Raw genomic sequence first — 20,459 nt, forward strand, 5'->3', positions numbered from 1 at the left:
AATGGAAAAATAATCTTCAGTCCTCCAAATCAGAAGTGGATAGTTGTGCAATGGAAACAAAAATCCATCTGCTACTTTCAGTAGCAAATACCTATTAGAGACAGCAACAACTAAGCAATCAAACCTACTAGTTTGTTAGATATTTTTGTCCACAACGGAAGACAATCCTTTGGGGGTGGGGTAGACTTCATCTTTCTTATAAGCATTTTTTTCTTACCCACAATGTAAATAAGAACTTGAAGCATCTCTTCTATCAATGTGTTACATTGCTTGTTCAAATCCTGTAAGAGTTAAAAATAATAATAATTAGTAGAAAAACAGGTTGTTTACCTGTAACTGATTACACGGATCATGATCCATTAAGATCCATAAGAAATGGGGTGCTGCACCTGTGCAGGATCCTCGCGGGTAGAATGTCAACAGATCATTACCAGATCTTAAATTACAGGTGAGCAACCTGTTTATCTGGAAGTGATCTGTTGTCATTCATAGTAGTGGGTTCTGCACCTGCACAGGACCATTCAGGTGGAATTCATTAGCTCCTCCTGGCGCTTAGAACCGCCCCATGCTGAATGTCCATTATTTTTGGTGGTTCAACACCATTTCCCTCTCAATTCCGTGGGGGCCGCCCATTGAGTTGACAACAGTCAGCAGTATGTTAGGCAAGATTCTTTTTAAAATTAAATTGTTATATGCTTGATACAATGCGGGGCGGGGCGGGCGGGGGGCCCCGGCGGCAGATGGGAGGGAGAAAAAACGGTGGCGGGGCCCTTCTTGGCCGCCCGTCGTGCCTCTGTGGAGAGGGAGGAACGGGAACGGAGGAGGGCTGGAGAGTGTGGGCCGGAGGGAAGGGGACGAGAGGAGAGACCAGGGCAGGAGGAAGAAGGAGGGGGAAACAGCCAGCCCCAAAGCACCACACAGATGCTCTGTGCAGGGTTAGCTAGTTATAGAAAATTGATGTGAAGTTGACCTTGAGGTGTCCTGAGCCTTGTTACTCCCCGAGTGAGCTCCTCAACCATGTAGGGAAGCATCCGTGGTGATCCACACTGTTGGTGATGGTATCTGAAATGGAATCTCTGCAAGTTGTCTTGTATTGTCCACCACTTGAGAGAGATCAGTACAGGCTCTGGAATGGTCAGATGCATAAATGGACTCTGTACCTTGGGCCAGAAAGCAAAACAAACTATAGCTTTCGTTTTCGTAGCCGAAGACGAGCAAAATGGAAAGTTGACGTATGAGAGGCCATGAGGCTTAATAGTCTCTGGATGGTGTGCACCTTCTGTATTGGATTCATCCAGGAAGACTACATTAGCTCCACAATTTGTGGGCAGCGACCCAGAAGTATGAAAGCCCTCTTAGCATCTGCATTGAGTACTGCACCAGTGTGATCTATTCTTTTCACAGGTGTTAAATGAGATTTTTTCCAGTTGACCTAAATGTCCTTGAGAAGTGAGAGAACACATGAGATCTGTGAATGTAACTCACTTCTGCTTTTTGCTGCTAGAAGCCAATCATCCAGAAAATAAAATACTGGGTGCGTAGGTGTGCGACCACTCCTGCCATGCACTTGGCAAACAGCTGAAGTGCAGTTGATAGACTGAAGAGGACTCAATTGTATTGACAGATCTAGCTTGCCTACTGTGAAGTGCAATTATTTCCTGTGATTGTTTTGGATACCGATGTGGAAATATGCATCCTTCAAACCCAACGTTGCAAGTCATTCCTCTCTGTGAAGGAGAGGAATAATGCCTTGCAATGTTATGTGAAATTTGTGCACAGTGATAAACAGGTTGAACCAGCCTAAGTCCATAATGGCTCTGAAGCCCCATCCCACATGGGTATTTCAACACAGCAGGAATAGAAAAGCCTGTCCTTTGGTTTGTCCACACCCAGCAATCTGACGTTATGTGGTGCCATGCCAAAGCATGACTTGCCAGCTTGATGTTGGAAGCAGCATTGACGGAATAAGGTGGCAGCTGGTTGGTTAAAGCTGCATTGTTCGAGAGTGTCCCATCAACTGACACATGCATCCAATATGTTGCTTGGATTGCTCGACTGTCTTGGAGCTTGAGCCTCTATTTTTTTATTCTAAGGCTTGCACTGGAAGCACTGAAAAGATCTCCTGTAATCTTTCTTTTCTGCTTGACAGTAGGCATTCTGTTGCATATTATATGGGTGGTAATGAGAAGTACAATATGATGTTGACCCAGTGGTAAAGGTTTTTGCAGTGTATTTTCATTTTTCCCCATAGTGGCATCTGTGTCATCGCAGAATAGCCTCTTACTATCAAAGTGCAAATTTTCTATTTTGTCTTTCATGTCTGGTTGCAGACTGGTACAATGAAACCATGCATATCTGCACAAGCTAACTTCAGTAGCCAATGTTCTAAACTCAGTCTTGGCCAAGTTCTTGGCATTGCTTAGTTGTTGATGTGTAATCATGTAGTCTTAGCATAGATTTCTGCAAAGCACTTCTGAAACTCCTCAGGTGACCAGGAGGATTGTTCACAAAATAAGGATTCCCATAAATAAATGGCTATACTTTGACAAGCAGGCTGCATAAATTAGCAATTTTTAATACAAGACATGATGTTGAATAAGTCTTTCAGCCCCAAACATCCAGCTTACGCCCTTCCTCATCTGCTGGAGTTGTATGTCTTCTTCCAGAAGATTCAGATGTGGAGACAACCTATTACTAAAACATTCGGTAATGGATGTTTCACCACTCACTGACCTCTTTCTGTATTCTATACAGGCTCTCAAGGTGCTTGGATGTGGGAGTTGATGTCTGAAGAATATCCCAAGCCAATTGTGCTGCCTTGGAAATCATGGGCAACATTGGTAGGAAGACCAGTTCTGCAGCTGATGATGTTTTGATAAAATCAAACAGGATCACTGAGATCTCAATTCTTTTTTTAAAAGTTCTAAAACCTAGTGTAGATGCCATCTCTGCAATTTGCTCATTACAGGACCTTAAGTCTTTGGTAGGTGAAATAGAAGGAGTGGTGGGAACATCTGGGAGTGGATCGGGAGGATGTTCAGCTGAACCAGATGCTGTACTGGTGGAATCTGAAATCATAGTCATCAGAGAAAAAACAACTTCTGACTGAGTGATCAAGGGTGTTGCAATAGATGACGTGATAGGCATTGGCTGGGTAGCAGAATGAATATCTGCTGTTAATAAGCTTGTTTGGGTACCCACCCCTTACTAAGTTTGGGTGGAGGTGGTACAGGCGGAGCAGCAGGAAAAGCGAGTGGTTCTTCAAGTCCTGAAGAAGTCATTTGAGTGGCTTAGTCATTTGGACTAAGCTTGTTGACAGGTTTTCCAAAGTTTGTACTCATAATAATCGTATGCATGTCCACGAGACTCCACTCCATGATACTGACTAGCATCACCTCCATCTACTTTCTGAGAACAGATCTTGTGTGACCATGAAAAATCTTGGTGATCTGCAGGTGTTTTGAACATTCAGCTGCCATGCTGCTCATGGAGGTTTGTGAAAAGACAGGGCGCATAGGTGCTGAAACGCTGGGGTGGCTGTTGCACCCGGAAGCAAAGTGCAGACCATGACATTAATGGAGTTTTTGGTACCAAGAGAGGTACCTCTTTGATGTCCTGTTCCTCATCTAAACCTTGGCTCAGAAAGCCTTTGAATGTCGAGGCAGACAGTGTACTTCCATTAGAGTTTAGAAGTGTTAATAGGCTCTGTGCTGCCTTGGGATTGAGAGCAGCATCCATTTCCTCATCTTCAGCATCGAAATGTACGATTGTAGTGGAGAATGCTCTCTACATCAAGGTGTCTGTCCCCTTGGCAACAGAGACTGTTGTGGAGTCGGAGCAGGAGACAATGATTTCTCTTGTCATCAGTCAGTCAATGTTGCAGCCATTGCCTTTTTCTGGGTGGTCGTTACCGGCTCCCATGTCGTAAGGGGCACCCACACCATACCTGGTTTTAAGGGAAGTGGAGTTGTCGCTGCTGACTGCAATCCAGAAGGGGATGGTGTGGATGTTGTAGAGTGGCCAGTAGTGGTAGTTGTATTAGAGCCATTTTTGGAAGGGTGGTATAAAAATCAGTCAATCAATCAATCAAATAAATAAATCCCTTGTCCTGATGCTTTTTAGGGGTTGGCTCTCCTCCCTCCTCGTCAGAGGATTTGCACTTCTTCTTGTGCCTGTGTCGATGGGAGGATTCCTTCACTGGTGCCCTAAGCACTGGGTCAGCTGTCGAGATGGAGGCTCCCAATGTTGAGGGTTTAGACTGCATTTGGGATGCAACCCTCAATACCAACTTCAATACTGAATTTAATGTTGACCCTAATGGGGATGTTGCCGGAGATCGTGACATAGACATGCCTGGTCTTAAGGAGTCTTCATACCAGAGGCATAACTAGGGAAAACGGCGCCCGGGGCAAGCACTGAAATTGCGCCCCCCACCCGGCCGTGTCCCCCCAACATACATCTGACTGACACACATGTTTCAGAAAACTTTTATTTTAAAAATTTAAAAAATTACCAAGAATTTCAAAATGCACTACATACTTAGGTTTTTCCTCACAACAACCCTGTGAAGTTGGCTTGTATCTCAAACATCAGAATTATGATGCAATGATGATTATTATGATTATGATGCCCCTCCCTCACGCCCTGGTTCTGTTCCTGACTTTCCCTTGTGAGTGACTGCATTTTAACAAAACGAAAACCAAGGACTCCAAAGTAATTCGAGGGACTAGGGTGATAGTGCTAAAGACGCCTTATTCTCCCACTGTTAAAGAAAGACTCTCCTTTTCCAAAACCGCGCGCTATTTACACCAGAAAAGGTTTCAAATGGAGGAGGAAGCATTTATGCTTTGTTTTATGTTACGATTTCAAAGTTAGAAAAACTATAAAAGGGCCATTTTAGAGAAGCTATGCACTGCCTTAGTTGCAAATCCTGCTTTTTTGAGATTCCCTGCAATTGAATAAAGCGATAATATACACCTTTGCTATTTAAATTGGTTGGAGAGTATTTATGACAATAAAAAATGAAATGGCATTTCAGATGCAACATTGGTTGCCTAAGACCACTCAGATTTAACTAATCTTCATCATATTGACAAAAAGAGCAATTAAAATTAAAATCCATGACTAAAACCAAACCACTTTGGGGTTGTTTTTAATGAAAGGTGGTATATAAATTTAACAATAAATGTTTAGAAGTATATACTTTCACCCCCTGCCCAACCTACAATTAATTCCAGCTTATTTTCAAAGGGCTTCTAGTTTTATTTACAAATTGCTTGGCAGCACCAATGTTTAAGTAATCGCTAATTGCTCCTAATGATGGTTTTACTTATTGTTAAATTTATATACCACCTTTCATTAAAACATTCTCTGTTCATCTAATTTTCAGTCTGGTTAATTAAATCGGTGGAGGTTTATACTTTCCTGATGGGCTGAAACAGCTAATCCATTTTGATGATGACATATAATTAAATTAGCTTGCATTACATAGTGAAAAAGTCCAGGAAATGAGAGATGGGGGGATGTGGAACCCAAGGTGGCAAAAAATACAACTGGAAAACTTCCCCCTTCCCCTTCCCCTGGCAGCAGCAGGCAGAATGTAGCTGAGGAGAACAGCCCGCCCCTCCCCCTCCCCACTCCATTTCCCGACTGAGCTGGTGCAAGAGGAAATCTGTGCCAGTTAAGGGAATGAGTTGGACAAAGGAGATCAGGATGAAGTCCAAGGAGGACAAATGGTGCTCACAGCTGGCATGAAAGGGTGGCTGCTGACCAGCTAAGCAGCAGCAGCAGCAGCAACAGCAGCAAGCAAGATCTCCCAGATGGGTCGGGGGTTGGAGAGAGCACACCACACAGGCACGGTCTATGCAGTGCTCTCGGGCTGGGTTCGCAGGGGGACGTTGTTTGTTCCCAAGACTTTAAAATACAGACAGCTTGGCCTGCGCTGCGGGGGAGGGGGACTGCTTTGCAAAAAAAATTAAAAAAAAATTTCCGGCAAATCGGCGGGGGCACTTTTGGTGCCCCCCCTGCCCCCCTATAGTTACGCCTATGCTTCATACAGTGCCACTTTGTAATTGCAAAGGCTCATTCTTTCATGTCTGGTGTGAGAATGATAAGCAAATCCTGCCAGTTAGGGTTGAGATGTTCCCCCAAGCAGAGAAGGCAAAGAAAAACCCCATCAGTTGAAGCTTTCCTCTACACTTTTCCTAACGCTTAAACATTCTTTTGTAGGTCATAGGAAATATTCAGTAACAGTAAGCACCAAGGTCCTTTTGGTTCATTATAGAATAGTAAAGCAGTCCAAAGTCAAAGGCAGAAATAATATACAATTTTGTCAATGCCTGCAAAAATAGAGAGTAAGAACAACAACAGTCCGAGCTCAGGAAAATGTAAGCTATAGTTTAACTATTAAGTTTTTTTCACAGAAAAGATCCAATCCAAGGAGCTACGCCACCGAGGTACCAACGCTTTGGTGGTCAGAAAAGAACTGAGAGGGAAATGGTTCCGGATCGCCGAAAATAACGGACATTCAGCACATGCAAGGGGTGGTGCCATGAGTAGCTAACGAATTCCACCCAAATGATACTACATAGGCACAGAACCCACTATTATGAATGTCAATGGATCGTGATCCAGATCAATTGTTCTTGTGACAATATAGTTATGTGAGAAACTCAAGTCTGGGGTCAACTGAAGTTTGTAGTTGTACATTAAACTGACCAAAGCCTATTTTTAATAAAAACAGGTTGCTCACCTGTAACTGATGATCTGGTAGAGATCCGTCAACATCCATAAGAATGGGTTCTGCGCCTGCACAGGAATCCCTGTGGTAGCCATGCCTCAGCTTGTCGAGGCGTCCAAGCCCCACCCACACGCAGCGCGTGCTATTTAAGAGCGGGGCTGGGCGCCATGTTCCTCAGTTCTTTCGACGACCGCCGAGGAGGACGATCATCGCAGATGGACATCATGAGTGGAGACGAATAGATACGGTAAGTATAGTAAGCAGCACGCACACAGAGGAGCATCACTACTGCAGAGGGGAAGGATGGGAGGGTCTTATGGATGTCGACGGATCTCTACCAGATCATCAGTTACAGGTGAGCAACCTGTTTATCTGGATCGAGATCCGCCGACAGCCATAAGAATGGGTGTTTAGCAAGCTCCCCAAGGAGGGGGGTGCAGTAGTGCTATTGCAACACCCTTTTTAGGACACTTCTCCCAAAACTAGCCTCTGCAGCAGAGCGCACGTCTATGGCGTAATGCTCGACAAATGGGAGATTGGACGACCAGGTAGCTGCTTTGCATATGTCCAGGAAGCCAATCCCTGAGAGGTGTGCGGACGATGAAGCATAAGCCCTGGTAGAATGGGCTTTGATGGACTTCGGAGGTGCTTTATGCTGTATCTCATACGTGAGTACGATGAGGTTGACAAGCCATCTAGACAATCTTTGACGAGAAATTGGAGATCCCTTGGTAGCGCCCTGGTATGATACAAAGAGACGTGAAGAGACTCTAAAGTCCCTCGTACGAGCCATATAGAATAGAAGGGCTCTACGAACGTCCAGCGAATGCATGGACCTTTCCAGGGCCGATTGTGTGTTCCTAAAGAAGGTAGGTAGAATAATGTCCTGATTCAAGTGAAAATCGGAAACTACTTTCGGCAGAAAAGCGGGATCCAGTCGCATAGGCACCTTGTCCTCATGAAATTGAGTGTACGGGGAGTCAACTCTCAATGCGGTGAGCTCACTCACCCGATGTGCTGTCGTGATGGCAACCAGGAACGCGGTTTTCAAGGATAGCAATTTCAAAGACGTCGAGGCCAGAGGTTCGAAGGGTTTTTGCGTCAGCGAAGAAAGGACCAAAGACAGGCTCCAAGGTTCCACCGGCGGTCTTATTGGAGGATAGACATTGGAGAGGCCCTTCAGGAAGGCTTTGCTGAGGGGGTGTGAGAAGAGAGTAACACCGTCGCAGCCCGGGTGAAGGGATGATAGGGTGGCAAGGTGAACTTTGATAGAAACATTTGCCAAGCCCTGCGATTTAAGAGTGGACAAGTAGAGGAGTACTTGACGAACGGAGGCCCGTTTTGGCAGAAACCCATGGGATTTCGCATAAGCCTTAAATCGAAGCCATTTGCTGTGATAATTTCTCCTGGTTGACAATTTCCTTTGATTCAACAATATATCATCTAAAAGTTTATTCGCCAAGCCGTCAGACGGAGAGTGAGAACGTCTGGGTGGAGTACGAGGCCGTTGTCCTGCGAGAGGAGGTCCGCTTCTGGTGGGAAGCGATGGTAAAGATTTCCGGACAGTCTGCGTACTTGTGGAAACCATGGTTGTCTCGGCCACCATGGCGTCACGAGGATGCAGGGAGTTGGGTGTGCTAGAAGTCGAGCCACCACTCTGGCAATTAAGGGTTGAGGCGGAAACATGTAGGGCGTTTCTAGTGACCAGTCCATCTGAAAAGCATCCCCCAATGATAGTGGGTCGTGACCTGCTCTGGAACAGAAGCGAGCACACTTTTTGTTTGTTGAGGTCGCAAACAGGTCCACTAACGGACGAATCCACTGACGGAATAGTGGATTGATGTATCTTGGACTGATTTCCCATTCGTGGTGAGTGTCGTTCAGGAATACTCGACTGAGATTGTCCGCCAAGCTGTTCTCTAGGCCCTTGATGTGGGCTGTGAGAAGGTAAATTTTGTGGCGGATGCACCAGTGCCACATCTGGAGGGCTAGAGCGCACAAGCTCCGGGAGACCGTCCCGCCTTGGCGGTTTATGTATGCTTGCGCTGTCGTGTTGTCTAATTGTACTTGTACACAGCTGCCTTGCAACAGTGGTAGGAAGGACCGTAGAGCCAGAAAAACTGCCAGCAATTCTAGGAAGTTTATATGGAGTTGAGTTTGGTTGAGGGACCACTTGCCCTGCGTCCGGCGGCCTGCACAATGCGCTCCCCATCCTAGCAGGGAGGCATCCGTTGTTAGCCAGACTGTTGGGGAAGGAAGCCGGAAAGGTACTCCCTCCAGGAGGTTCCTGCGTTCCGTCCACCAGGAGAGAGATTGAAGTATGGGAGTAGGTATCAGTAGGCGTTTCTCTTGGTTGTGTCTTGCAGGGTGAAAAACTGAGAGGAACCAGAGCTGAAGCTTCCTCATTTTTAGACGGGCATAGTGAATCACCGCATTGCAGGAGGCCATAAGGCCCAATAATCGCTGGATGGAGCGTGCCGGCTGGGTCATACACGAAGCGATCAGTCCGAGAAAAAGAAATCGTCTCTGAAGAGAATACTGAGGTAACTTTCCGACGAAGAGGCGGCAGACCGAGGTCCACGCGCAAAGGCGGTCGGAGAAGAACTGAGGAACATGGCGCCCAGCCCCGCTCTTAAATAGCACGCGCTGCGTGTGGGCGGGGCTTGGACGCCTCGACAAGCTGAGGCATGGCTACCGCAGGGATACCTGCGCAGGCGCAGAACCCATTCTTATGGCTGTCGACGGATCTCGATCCAGATTTATAGATTCCGATTAAAAGACAACAGAAAAGCCAAAGTCGAATTTATTCTGCATGTCATGAAACTGCAGTGCCAGTCCAGTTTTATGATGTAGCCAAGTTACCACTGCAAAATGTCTAAGCCATTCCTTGAATGGCTAAGACATTTTCCAGAGCTTACTTGCATATTTGAGCAGATCACTTATGTTCTAGAACAATGATTCTCAAACTTGGGTCCTCAGGTGTTATTGGACTTCAACTCCCATAATCCCCAACCAAAGGCCACTGAGGCTGGGGATTATGGGAGTTGAAGTCCAATAACACCTGAGGACCCAAGTTTGAGAATCCCTGGTCTAGAAAGTCTGTATAATTTAACAATTTGCTGTGGATTTAAATTATGTAGCTAATGAACTTAATTGTAGAGTACTCTGTGTTCTGTACTTTTAGCAAAATATAACTGCATTAAAACAGATATCATGAAGATTCCAAATGATTATTTCCAACTGTGCAAATGAATAGGACAGGACTATTGTTTACCTGGTCTTTGGCAGGCATAATCTTCTTAAAGGCATCAAGCAGTTCATATCGTTGGAGTAGCAGCAAGAGGAAACTGTTTGGATCCATATATGCTGCCCCAATCTATCAGATATATTCAATTAAATAGTATTAAAGAAAGATAAAGGTGATAAAAAAACACTAAGGTATTATTTGGCAAAAAAAGTTCAAAAGGTTTTCACCTGAAGCAGGATTATATCTTTATCATACATTTCTTCTCTACATTTAACATCCTGATAATAAAACATCTGAAAAACAAGCAATACATTTGTAAAAGTTCAAGAATAAAGCATAATATTTCAAGTGGACCTCCTTCTTTGTTTTAATTTAGCAAAGATGTTTAATGCATCCCAGGGCATGGTATGAGGTCACATGACATAACCCTCTTGCTGAAGATGAGCTGCTGTATATCTGGTCAGGGCTTGCATGTGTGATCATCTGGGAACCCCATGTGCACTGCCTTGAGCTCTGTGACACAAGAAAGGTAGGCTGTGAGTGTCATTAATGCAATATCTCATTAGGTTATTTGGGCTGGGTGATCATCAATATGTGAATGACGCCCAGCTCTACCTTGTTATGTTTTCTGATTCCAGAGTGACAGTGGACATCCTAAACTGGTGTGTCGGTGGTGGTGAAAGACTGGATGTGAACTCACAAACTGAGATTTAATCCAGACAAAACAGGAGATACTTTTAGTCAGTAAGAGCTGATCAGGGAAATGGGGTTCATTCTGTTCTGAATAGATACTACTCCCTCTAGAAGCTCAGTCTAAGAGGGTGCTCCTGGAAATTCAGGGGGCAATTATGCCCAGGAGCACTTTTACGTAGCTTTGACTGACTCACTAGTTCTGACCTTCCCTAAAGCAAGTGGATCTGACCACTCACTCTCTTCTTCAGGCAATATGCCCCATCCTCCACTTCGCTTTCTGCTCTTCCTCCCAGTAAGCAAAGAGCAGAGTAGTATGCCATGACTGGGGAGAAAGAATGGCAAGAAGTGTACTCTATGAACCACTAGATTGCAGTGGGGGGTGGGGGGCACCATGCTGCACTTCAGGTGCTGGGGACCCTGGGCCAGTCCTATGGCAAATCCTTGTTTGGGGCTTATCTGACTTCCATTTTATAGTTCTTATCTTGTAATATGAGGAGTCACAAACATAATATCTACAATAAGGTTCACTCTTCCAATTTGCCTGCATTAAGCATACTGATAATTTGACTCCTATGGGAAACTTAGCACCACCTGTGAAGATGAACACTTATGGTTTAATTTGGAGAGTACCTGACTGATCAGAGATAGTCCATTCCGCCTCCACATTTCTGCAGCAACCTGAGCAACCAATGCTAAACAACGCAAAGGGTATTCTACCAGCAACTGCACTTGAAATTCTTCCTAAAAGCAGTAGCGGGAGGGAAAGGTTGGGTTAGGAAAACTCACATCCTGCATAAAATATTCAACCAGCAGATACAGTCACTATTTTTATTGGGGAAAACCACAATAGCAGGTTGGAGGAAGAATTTTTTAACTTCCTTCAACCTAAACCATACACTGCGCTAGCTTTATCATCCTAATATTTGGCTTCAATCATGCCCATCAACATATCCACTATAGACCTATGATCTTTCTTCCCAATGTAAACAAAGATAATTCAGTACAGCCCATTACTGATAGGTCACAGACATTTTTTGCCCCATCTCTCTATGTTTTGCAACCAACAACAAAAAGATGGACATTTTCCAGGCATTAACAGCTCATTACTATCTTTTTTTTTAAATTAGAAAAAGGAATAATATTTTAACATCTACAGCCAAATGATAACACACATTTTAGAGCACTGAAGAAAAATACAGGTTGAGTATCCCTTATTCAGACTGCTTGGGAGCAGAAGTGTTCTGGATTTTGGAGTATTTGCATAATGAGATATCTTGGGCACGGGATCCAAGTCTAAACACGAAAGGTTACTGTATTAATTCTTTTTTTAGGTTTTATGTAAAGTATAAAAACAAATAAGAATTCAATCACATTTTTTGAGAGCTATCTTCGGTACTACAAGATGCACCTCAAATATAATTTTGTGTTTAGAGGCTGGCCTCATAAAGATCGAAATTCATGCCAGACTTTTAATTATTTATTTTTGGTTGAGAGTCCACCTGTGTTTGGTGGGCCTAATTCCTCAGTTTCTATTGATAAATCCACAACCGCAGTGCTGCACTGTAGTTAGCAAAAAGCTTGCTACCCTAGGAATAGACCCTGAACAGCTGCTGGAGTTAGACTTGGTAAATGCTAAAAGAATAGTGAAATAGTGTTTGACAGATATTGAATTACAAAAAAACTGGGCTTCTTTAACAGAATTCTATAAAGGAGTAAGAACTAGATGGGATCTTCCACCACAGAATTATTTGTCCCATTTTACACTCAGCAAATTTCGGTGGGCATTTACAAGGGTGAGAACAAATTATTTTCCTTCTGCACTATTAGCCGGGAGATAGTGGTATTCACCTGGAAGAACGCTACTGTAGATGCAGCAGTGGGGAAATAGAATCTATTGAGCATATTCTATTATCCTGTAAAATACATAGGCAATCGAGGGAGCACTTAATTTTACCTTTGGTCTGTAAACAGATGGATCTATCTGCTGAACTTCTTGTTAAATTTCTACTTTCTGATGAAGATGTTTCAATTTTTAACTCCGTAGCTAAATTTTGCTATATTGCTTTTAAGATGTATAATGAGAATCTATAGAGTTTCTTATAAATTTGTTTCGCCTTTTGCATGTATGGATTGTTTGGTCTAGGATCGTAAATAAAACTTGACTTGATAAAAACAAGCATTGAATTTATGATAACTACAGGCCTTTTTGACATTTCCAACATTAACCTGTACTGTACCTTTACAAAACAGAGCAGGCACAAACAGAGCGCCAAAACAGACGCCAACAGAGCAGGTGCCAAACTGAGCAGGGAGTGGAGAAGGGGGGCTTTCCCTTTTCGCTCTTGCACCAAAGCAAGAACATCAAGAACATTAAAAGCTTCACAATAAAAACAGAGCCACAACTAGAGAGAATTACAGAAAAAACCTCTGTCACTAACAAGTAAGTTTTGACTGCATGCTTAAAAAGAAGGAAAATTGGGAATCTGCGAGTGAGTGAGCTGAGGCGTTTTGTTTTTCGTTTTTGTTTTGGCATGGTGTCCGGATTTTGGAGCATTCCGGATGTCTGGAGAAGGGATACTCAATCTGTACAAGGAAGGTGAGAACTCAAGATATTTATCATTCTAATATGTTCCAAATAAAACCCACTCCAAATGAGTTTTTCTTGCCCCATCTCTTAATATTTTTCAGTCAAGAACTGTTCACAGCAGAGCTTTGCAGATAAATATATTCTTTACGCATTCCCAGTTCATTACTATCCTTTCTAATGACTGGACTAGCACTGTGTGTATCCAGTGGAGATACTTACAGAAGAAACAAATTCCTGCAATTCAGAAATAACTCCGGTTTTGCTCAACTGTATGTGCAGACCTAAGAAACATAATATTAATAAGTGATATTCATAATAATCAAGGGAGCAATTCAAGTACAATCTCCACACATCCATGTTACCTATACAAGTCAAGAACTCTAAAATTTCTAAATTCATATATTGTAAAGTGAAGGATGGCCTACCAGTGTTTCCTGTAACAGAGATTCCCAGATGATGTTGACTACAATTCCCCAAATCCCCAGTCAAAGGCCATTGCTGCTGAAGATGTTGGGAGTTGTAGTCAACAATATCTCGGAATCTCTGTTACAGGAAACACTGGTGGCTTACTGTTGAGACCAGGTGAAGTGGTTATTACAGGCAGTGGAGTGACCACTTCCACTGACCACTAGATCAGTCTGCCTCACCCAGACTGGATCCAATAGCACCCCCCATAATATTTAGCTCCAGCTGCATTCACATGCACCTTCTGTCGTCAATGCCTTTCTTCAGCTGCTCCTTCCCTGCCACATCCTGCCCTCTACGTCTTCAAAAAGCAAAGGACGGGAAAGTTAAAACAGCAGGAAGCAATGAAGGGCTTTGTTGCCATCTGCCCTTTGAATAGCTGAATTGCCATCAGCTTTGTTGCCATCTGCCCTTTGAATAGGCAGAGTAAGCGGCACAGTAAGAAATAAGAACAGAAGTGGCTGGTCCAATCCTTACAAGCAAAATGGGCAACAAGGGATTGATGGCAACTTCTTATCCTCATGCTCTTGCAGAAGCTTGCAAGGGTCAGATCCTTGTGAGCCGTGAAAAGGGGCTGGGGCAACAAAAAGAGCTACCAGCTACCAGCCTCATCTCTTCAACCTGAGCCCCCTTTAATCCCTGCATGACTGAAATTAGGTGTCTATGGAGAAACAATGGAGGAGGAAAGCAGCTCAATAAGAGTGGCAAATGGAACTGGAATAGGGACTGAGCTGTGTCTCAGCCCCGATCAGTGAATCCTTCTGGTGTTGATTTTCTTCTTCTCTGAAGTTTAGCAGAAGCTGAATGGGGTTTAACTGGAAAATAAAACACTCAGAAATGGCAAGCAATAGGACATTTACCAGCAAGCATCCTGGACAACGGTAGATGTATGCTGACTGGATCTGCAGACACCTTGAAGCGCTTACTTTCCAAAGTATGGCCACATAAATGGATCACTATCTTGTCCCATGAACAGTTACTTGCACTACATCTCATTACTGCTGCATGGCACTCCTTGTAAGCTGTCAACAATAGCTCTTCCTAAAATAGACAATTGGTTGTAGTTTTTTTAAGTATACAGCTCACTCTTTATTTCTACAATTCAGTTGGGCTCAAAACACATTTCCAAGCCAATTTCTGTATTTTAAAACTGTCCTTGCAAGTGTCTGATTAGATAAAACAGTTTAGTATTTTGATTAATGATACAAAAAGTGTCATTGATATCTGAACTGTAAATTATCCTATAAGAATATGCATTGTTCAGTTTCATCTTAGTAGCAATTTTGCTACTTCTGCTTACAAGCAAAGACTTCAAGGCCAGTCTTAATGAACAAGCTGGCCTGGGTGCAGGGCATCTACTCCTCTAGTTCTCCCCCCACCCCTCGCCACCGCTTTCTCCCCAGTCAGAATATTAAGATCTGTACTCATAAGAGGGGACCTTTCAAAGAAATAAACAATTAAACTGACTATAACATTATTTTGTTACACACATTGGTGGGTTAAAGTTCAACAGCCAGTTCTGCCATGGCGTGGGGAGAGGAAATTGCTGTCAAGGAACCTCCAGATCTCTTAGGTCACTCCATATTATAAAAACAGTAGCACAATTTTGTTAAAACAGCTTACATCACAGGCACACCATTCCTGAAACATCAAGAGAATATTCTTCAGTTGCATCTGGATAGCAATGGCTGCTTCCCAGTCAGGATCAACTTCTATGTGCTGGCCAATTTGCCTCCTTATTTCCTCCATTCCCTGTAATGACATACCCCACACATAAAATATTAAAATATTAAACAAATCAGTATTTACATAACTAAATTCAGGCTAGCTTCAAGAAGATGTTATAGCCATGACCCTATACAAATATACATACAAGTCAGTGCCAACTAAATAAAGGCAAGTCACAGTTCCAGTTAAATGTGCTAACTGTCAGAATGTGTAAACAGAATGTGTAGCCTTTTGGTTGGAAGGAATAACTCATTCAGACATTCTGTTTAAGGAGAGTGTACTCAAGTACATTGTCCAAAGCGGAAACAGAAGTCCCACCCCACCACCACTGTCAAACATTCCTCTTCACTCCCCCTTCCACAGCACTCACACTTACAGTTGCTTGCAGCCTTCGTCTGTAGGCCAATTCCAACCAAGGGTTTAAGCATGATGGTGGGTGCTTCTGTGATTGGCAGATGTGCCATCACGCTTACAGCCTTCACCGCTTCAGATACTGTAAGCGTCTAAATGTGAGCACTGCAGAAGAGGCAGTGAGGAGGAATGATGGACAGCGGCAGCAGAATGGGACTTCTCTTTCCACTTGGATGGTGTACTCAAGTACACTGTTCTTAAATACAATACCTGAATGAGCTTCTGTTACCTGTACTTGTGTGCCTGTGAAACCCAGAGCTTTGTTGATTAATTTATGCCCATGAGAAAGCAGCAGACTGTCAAAAAACATGGAATCAGGATTGAATCCTAGTTTTGCATAATATTCCCTAACCTCCAACACACATGCTCCCCTCTCCCTTCATGCATGAGGGAGAAAACCTTCTGTTTCTGACCCTGGCGTAGAAAGAATCTGAATTTCAGGTTGCTCTGGGTCATCACGGAGAGACCACATTACTCCTCTGCCGATGCAGCTTCACTGGTTGCCAATAGGTTTCCGGGCAAAATACAAAGTGCTAGTTGTAACCTATAAAGCCCTAAATGGCTTAGACCCCGAGTATTTAAAAGAGCGTCTTCTTCACTATGACCCACACTGCCCAATGAGGTCCGTCTCCAGTTATCACCAGCTCGTCTGGTAGCTACACAGAGATGGGCCTTCTCAGTCACTGCCCCGAGATTGTGGAATGCACTCCCTGCTGAGATACGATCCTCCCCATCTCTGGCAATTTTTAAAAAACACCTGAAAACCTATCTTTTCACCCAAGCTTTCCCAGCTTTTTAAAATACAGGTTGCTTACCTGTAACTTAAGATACGGAAGTGATCCGTTGTAGTCATAAGGAATGGGTTCTGCGCCTGCGCAGTGACCTCGTGGGCTGATTGATTAGCTCCTCGCGACGCCCCCTTCCGCCTGCACATGCTGTGCTGTCGTTAAAAGAGGCAGTTGTGGCGTCCATTTTTCAGTTTCTCGCAGACCACCCAAGGTGACAATCCACAAGTTGAACTATAATTTAATTTTTCTTTTTTTAAAACTGCAGCAGGGATGGCCAGGAGGGACTTATGACTACAACGGATCACTTCCAGATCTTAAGTTACAGGTAAGCAACCTGTATCTCTAGATCGTGATCAGCCAGCTTTTCCTTTAGGAGGTGGGTGCAGTAAACCCTTGCTTATGTTAACACCCTTTTCAGTACGTTCCTCCTGAAATCTGCCTCTTTCGCCATCCTCAAATCTAATGCATAATGTTTGATTAACGGCAGTCGTGAAGACCAGGTGGCTGCCATGCAGATATCTGACATCATAATGCCAGACAAGTGGGCTGCGGATGTCGCGTAAGCCCTAGTTGAGTAAGCATGTACAGTCCTTGGTGGGGCAACACCCTGACACTTATACGCCATGTAAATAGTTTCCACTAACCAATGAGCTAGGCGTTGTCAATAAATTGGGCAGCCTTTACATTTCCCTTTGAACCCTATAAAGAGTCTCCTAGTCCTTCTCTAACTCTGTGTCCTTTGTAAATAAAACAAGAGGGTTCTCTGCACGTCCAAGGAATGAAGTGCTATCTCCAAGGGTGTTTCCACATTTTGAAAGAAGGTGGGCAATACAACTTCTATGTTAATATGGAAGTCCGTCACAATTTTTGTGCGAAAGCGCGGGTCCAATCTCAAGACCACCCTGTGAGGATAGAATTGAGTGTATGGTTTATCTACCCGGAGAGCCATTAGCTCACCCACCCGCTTCGCAGATGTGATTGCCACCAAGAAAGCGGTCTTTAATGTAAGCAGGCTGAGGGGTGTAGTTGCCAAAGGTTCAAATGGCCCTTCTGTCAATGCTGATAATACTAAGGATAAACTCCATTGCTCCACTGGCCACCGTATAGTTGGATATAAATTATTTAACCCCTTCATGAATCGCTTGCAGTCTGGATAAGAGAACACAATCGTCCCATCCCAACCCCCATGTTTTGCTGAAATGGCTGCCAAATGTATCTTGATGGACACATTAGCTAAGCCTTTAATTTTCAAGGAAGTTAGGTATAGCAATACGTCCCGAGGAGTGGCCCGCAAGGGTCTGACTCACCTATCCTTCATATAGGCTCTAAAGCGCTTCCACTTGCTAGCGTAATTCTTCCTTGTAGACTGCCTCCTACTGTTGAGTAGAATGTCCCTCATAGACCGATCCTCCAGGCTGTCACCTTTAATGTGTGGACCTTGGGGTGCAAGACCTTTCCTTGTTCTTTTTGCAATAGATCTGGTACTTGAGGGAATCTGAGATAGGTCTCCTGTGACAACTGTAGAAGCGGTGTGAACCATGGTTGGCGTGGGGCCACCACGGTGTCAGTAGAATGGAGATGGCTCTGTCCAGAATAATCTGCGCCAGTGTGCGACCTATCAGTGGTAGCGGTGGGAACAGATAAAGAAGTCCCACACTCCATGTGTGTTGGAACGCATCCCCCAGGGACCCTTCTCCAATGCCTGCACGCGAGCAATAGCTTGCACACTTCTTGTTGGCATGTGTTGCAAATAAGCCCATCGTGGGGAACCCCCAGGTGTCGAAAATCCTTCAGAGGTATGAAGTCTTTATCTCCCACTCGTGCCTCTGGCTGTAATCCACAGTTCTGCAGAGGCTGTCAGCCAAGTGATTGTCTACACCTCTTATATGGAGTGCAGTCGGGTAGATGTCATGGCAAACGCACCATTCCCATATTCGTCAAGCAAGAAGGCACAATGATATGGAGACTGTCCCACCTTGACGATTGATGTACGCAATTGCCGTCGTGTTGTCCAACGTTATTTGGACCACTGACCCCTGTAATTGAGGTTGGAATGCTTTCAAAGCTAGGAACACTGCCATCAGTTCCAGGTAATTGATATGTTGCCTGACTTGGAGATGCGTCCACATTCCTTGGACACAATGGCCGCTGCAATGTGCACTCCAACCCATCAACAACACATCCGTCGTTATCCAGTGATTCAGGGCCAATGGCTCGAATGGTACCCCCTATGTTAGATTGTCAGGCTCCATCCACCAATGCAAATTCCTCAAGACCACTTGCGGGATTTCCAAGCACATGTTTTGGCTGTCCATATTGGGACGGAAGTTGCGCAGATACCAGTGTTGCAATGTGCGCATGCGCAACCGTGTGTAGAGGACCATGGTGGCACAGGAGGCCATCAGGCCCAACAGCTTCTGAATCTGTACTGCTGGTTGCTGCAGGTTTTGCACAAATCTCTGAATAAGTGAATGAATCTGTTGAATGCGGCCTTGAAGCAAATAAGCCCTTTTCTTTTCAAAATCCAGCACTGCACCTATGAAATTTATTCGTTTCCTGGGAATGAGGCTTGACGTTTTCCAATTGATATTGATCCCCAGGTCCTTGAGCAGGTGGATAATGTGCCGAATTTGTTCGATCAGCAGTTCTTCGCTGTGGCTTACCAGGAACCAGTCGTCCAAGTATGGATAGACCATTATCCCCTACGTCCTCAGGTAGGCCACCCTGACTGCCACCATCTTGGTGAATACCCTCGGTGCTGTCAAGCGACCGAAGGGTAGAACCTGATATTGGTACATTTGATCCCCCACTGTGAACCGGAGATATTTGCGGTGATTTTCCTGGATGCCTACATGAAAGTAACCATCTTTCAGATCTAAAGTCGCTGTCCAAGTAGCCTGGGCCAAGAAAGGAAGAATAGCCTATAATGTTGTCATTCTGAATTTATTGGTCTGGATATAAAAGTAGAGACCTCGAAGGTCCATTACTGCCCTGATTCCGCCATCTTTCTTCGGAATCTGGAAGTACCGTGAGTAATAGCCCGATAGTCTGTTCGGCCACTGCACCTGAACAATCACTTCCTTCTCCAACAGCACCTTCACCTCCTCCTGCAGTATTTCTGTAGCTGCGGTGAATGCCAAACCGGAGAACAGCGGCTTGGCCTTGAACTCCAGTGCACAGCCTATTTGTACAATCCTCAACACCCAGTGGTCTGATGTTATATTGTGCCATGCTTGGGCATGGCTTGCCAGCTTGATGGTATTTCTGGCAACTACAGAACTGATAGTATGGGTCCTGGTATGACCAGCTTCCATGGGTGTTAAGGAGGCCGTGTTGTGGTTGAAGGACAGTGTTTGCAGTGGACGGACAGTCCTGTCAAAAGTTCTGTTTTGAGTTATCCTTATTTGGACGTGTAGTATTGCCTTTTGACTAAAGCCTTTAGACCGCTGGTAAGGTCTATACTGTCTTTTGAAGTCTCTTCTGTCCTGATATTTGAAGGGTCTTAGCGAGTGAAGGAGCAGCCCTTTGATGAGTTCCCCGTTTGACCTGAAGATGTCATGAAGGTACGTGCCGTGAATTTTGATTTATTTTTTTTAATGATTCAATTGTAGAATCTGTATCGTCATGAAAAAGGCCTTTCCCATCAAAAGCCAGACTTTCAACTCTTTCTCTAATGTCCTGTTGCAGTGACGTTGAACAAAGCCAGGTATGGCGGCACATGCTCACCGCTGTCACCATTGTGCATGACTGTCTCCACAAGATGATTAAAGGCACTCAACTGCTGTCTAGTTACTGCCGTTT

At 44.3% G+C, this 20,459-nt stretch overlaps 1 protein-coding gene across 4 annotated transcripts in view; it reads right to left on the bottom strand.

Annotated features, from left to right (window-relative positions):
- The window catches only part of UBR1 (ubiquitin protein ligase E3 component n-recognin 1), a 183,595-nt gene that overhangs the window by 106,571 nt on the left and 56,565 nt on the right, over positions 1 to 20,459 (bottom strand). For all 4 annotated transcript variants that reach the window (XM_053271283.1, XM_053271299.1, XM_053271291.1 and 1 more), the window contains 7 exons: positions 15,355 to 15,483; positions 14,592 to 14,772; positions 13,486 to 13,547; positions 11,310 to 11,420; positions 10,214 to 10,279; positions 10,014 to 10,115; positions 218 to 281 (listed from right to left, as the gene is read on the bottom strand). In XM_053271283.1, coding sequence (XP_053127258.1) covers positions 218 to 281; positions 10,014 to 10,115; positions 10,214 to 10,279; positions 11,310 to 11,420; positions 13,486 to 13,547; positions 14,592 to 14,772; positions 15,355 to 15,483 — 715 coding nt within the window. The remainder of the gene's footprint in view (positions 1 to 217; positions 282 to 10,013; positions 10,116 to 10,213; positions 10,280 to 11,309; positions 11,421 to 13,485; positions 13,548 to 14,591; positions 14,773 to 15,354; positions 15,484 to 20,459) is intronic.

Source organism: Hemicordylus capensis, chromosome 1, assembly GCF_027244095.1.
Source record: "Hemicordylus capensis ecotype Gifberg chromosome 1, rHemCap1.1.pri, whole genome shotgun sequence".
Lineage (NCBI taxonomy): Eukaryota > Metazoa > Chordata > Lepidosauria > Squamata > Cordylidae > Hemicordylus > Hemicordylus capensis.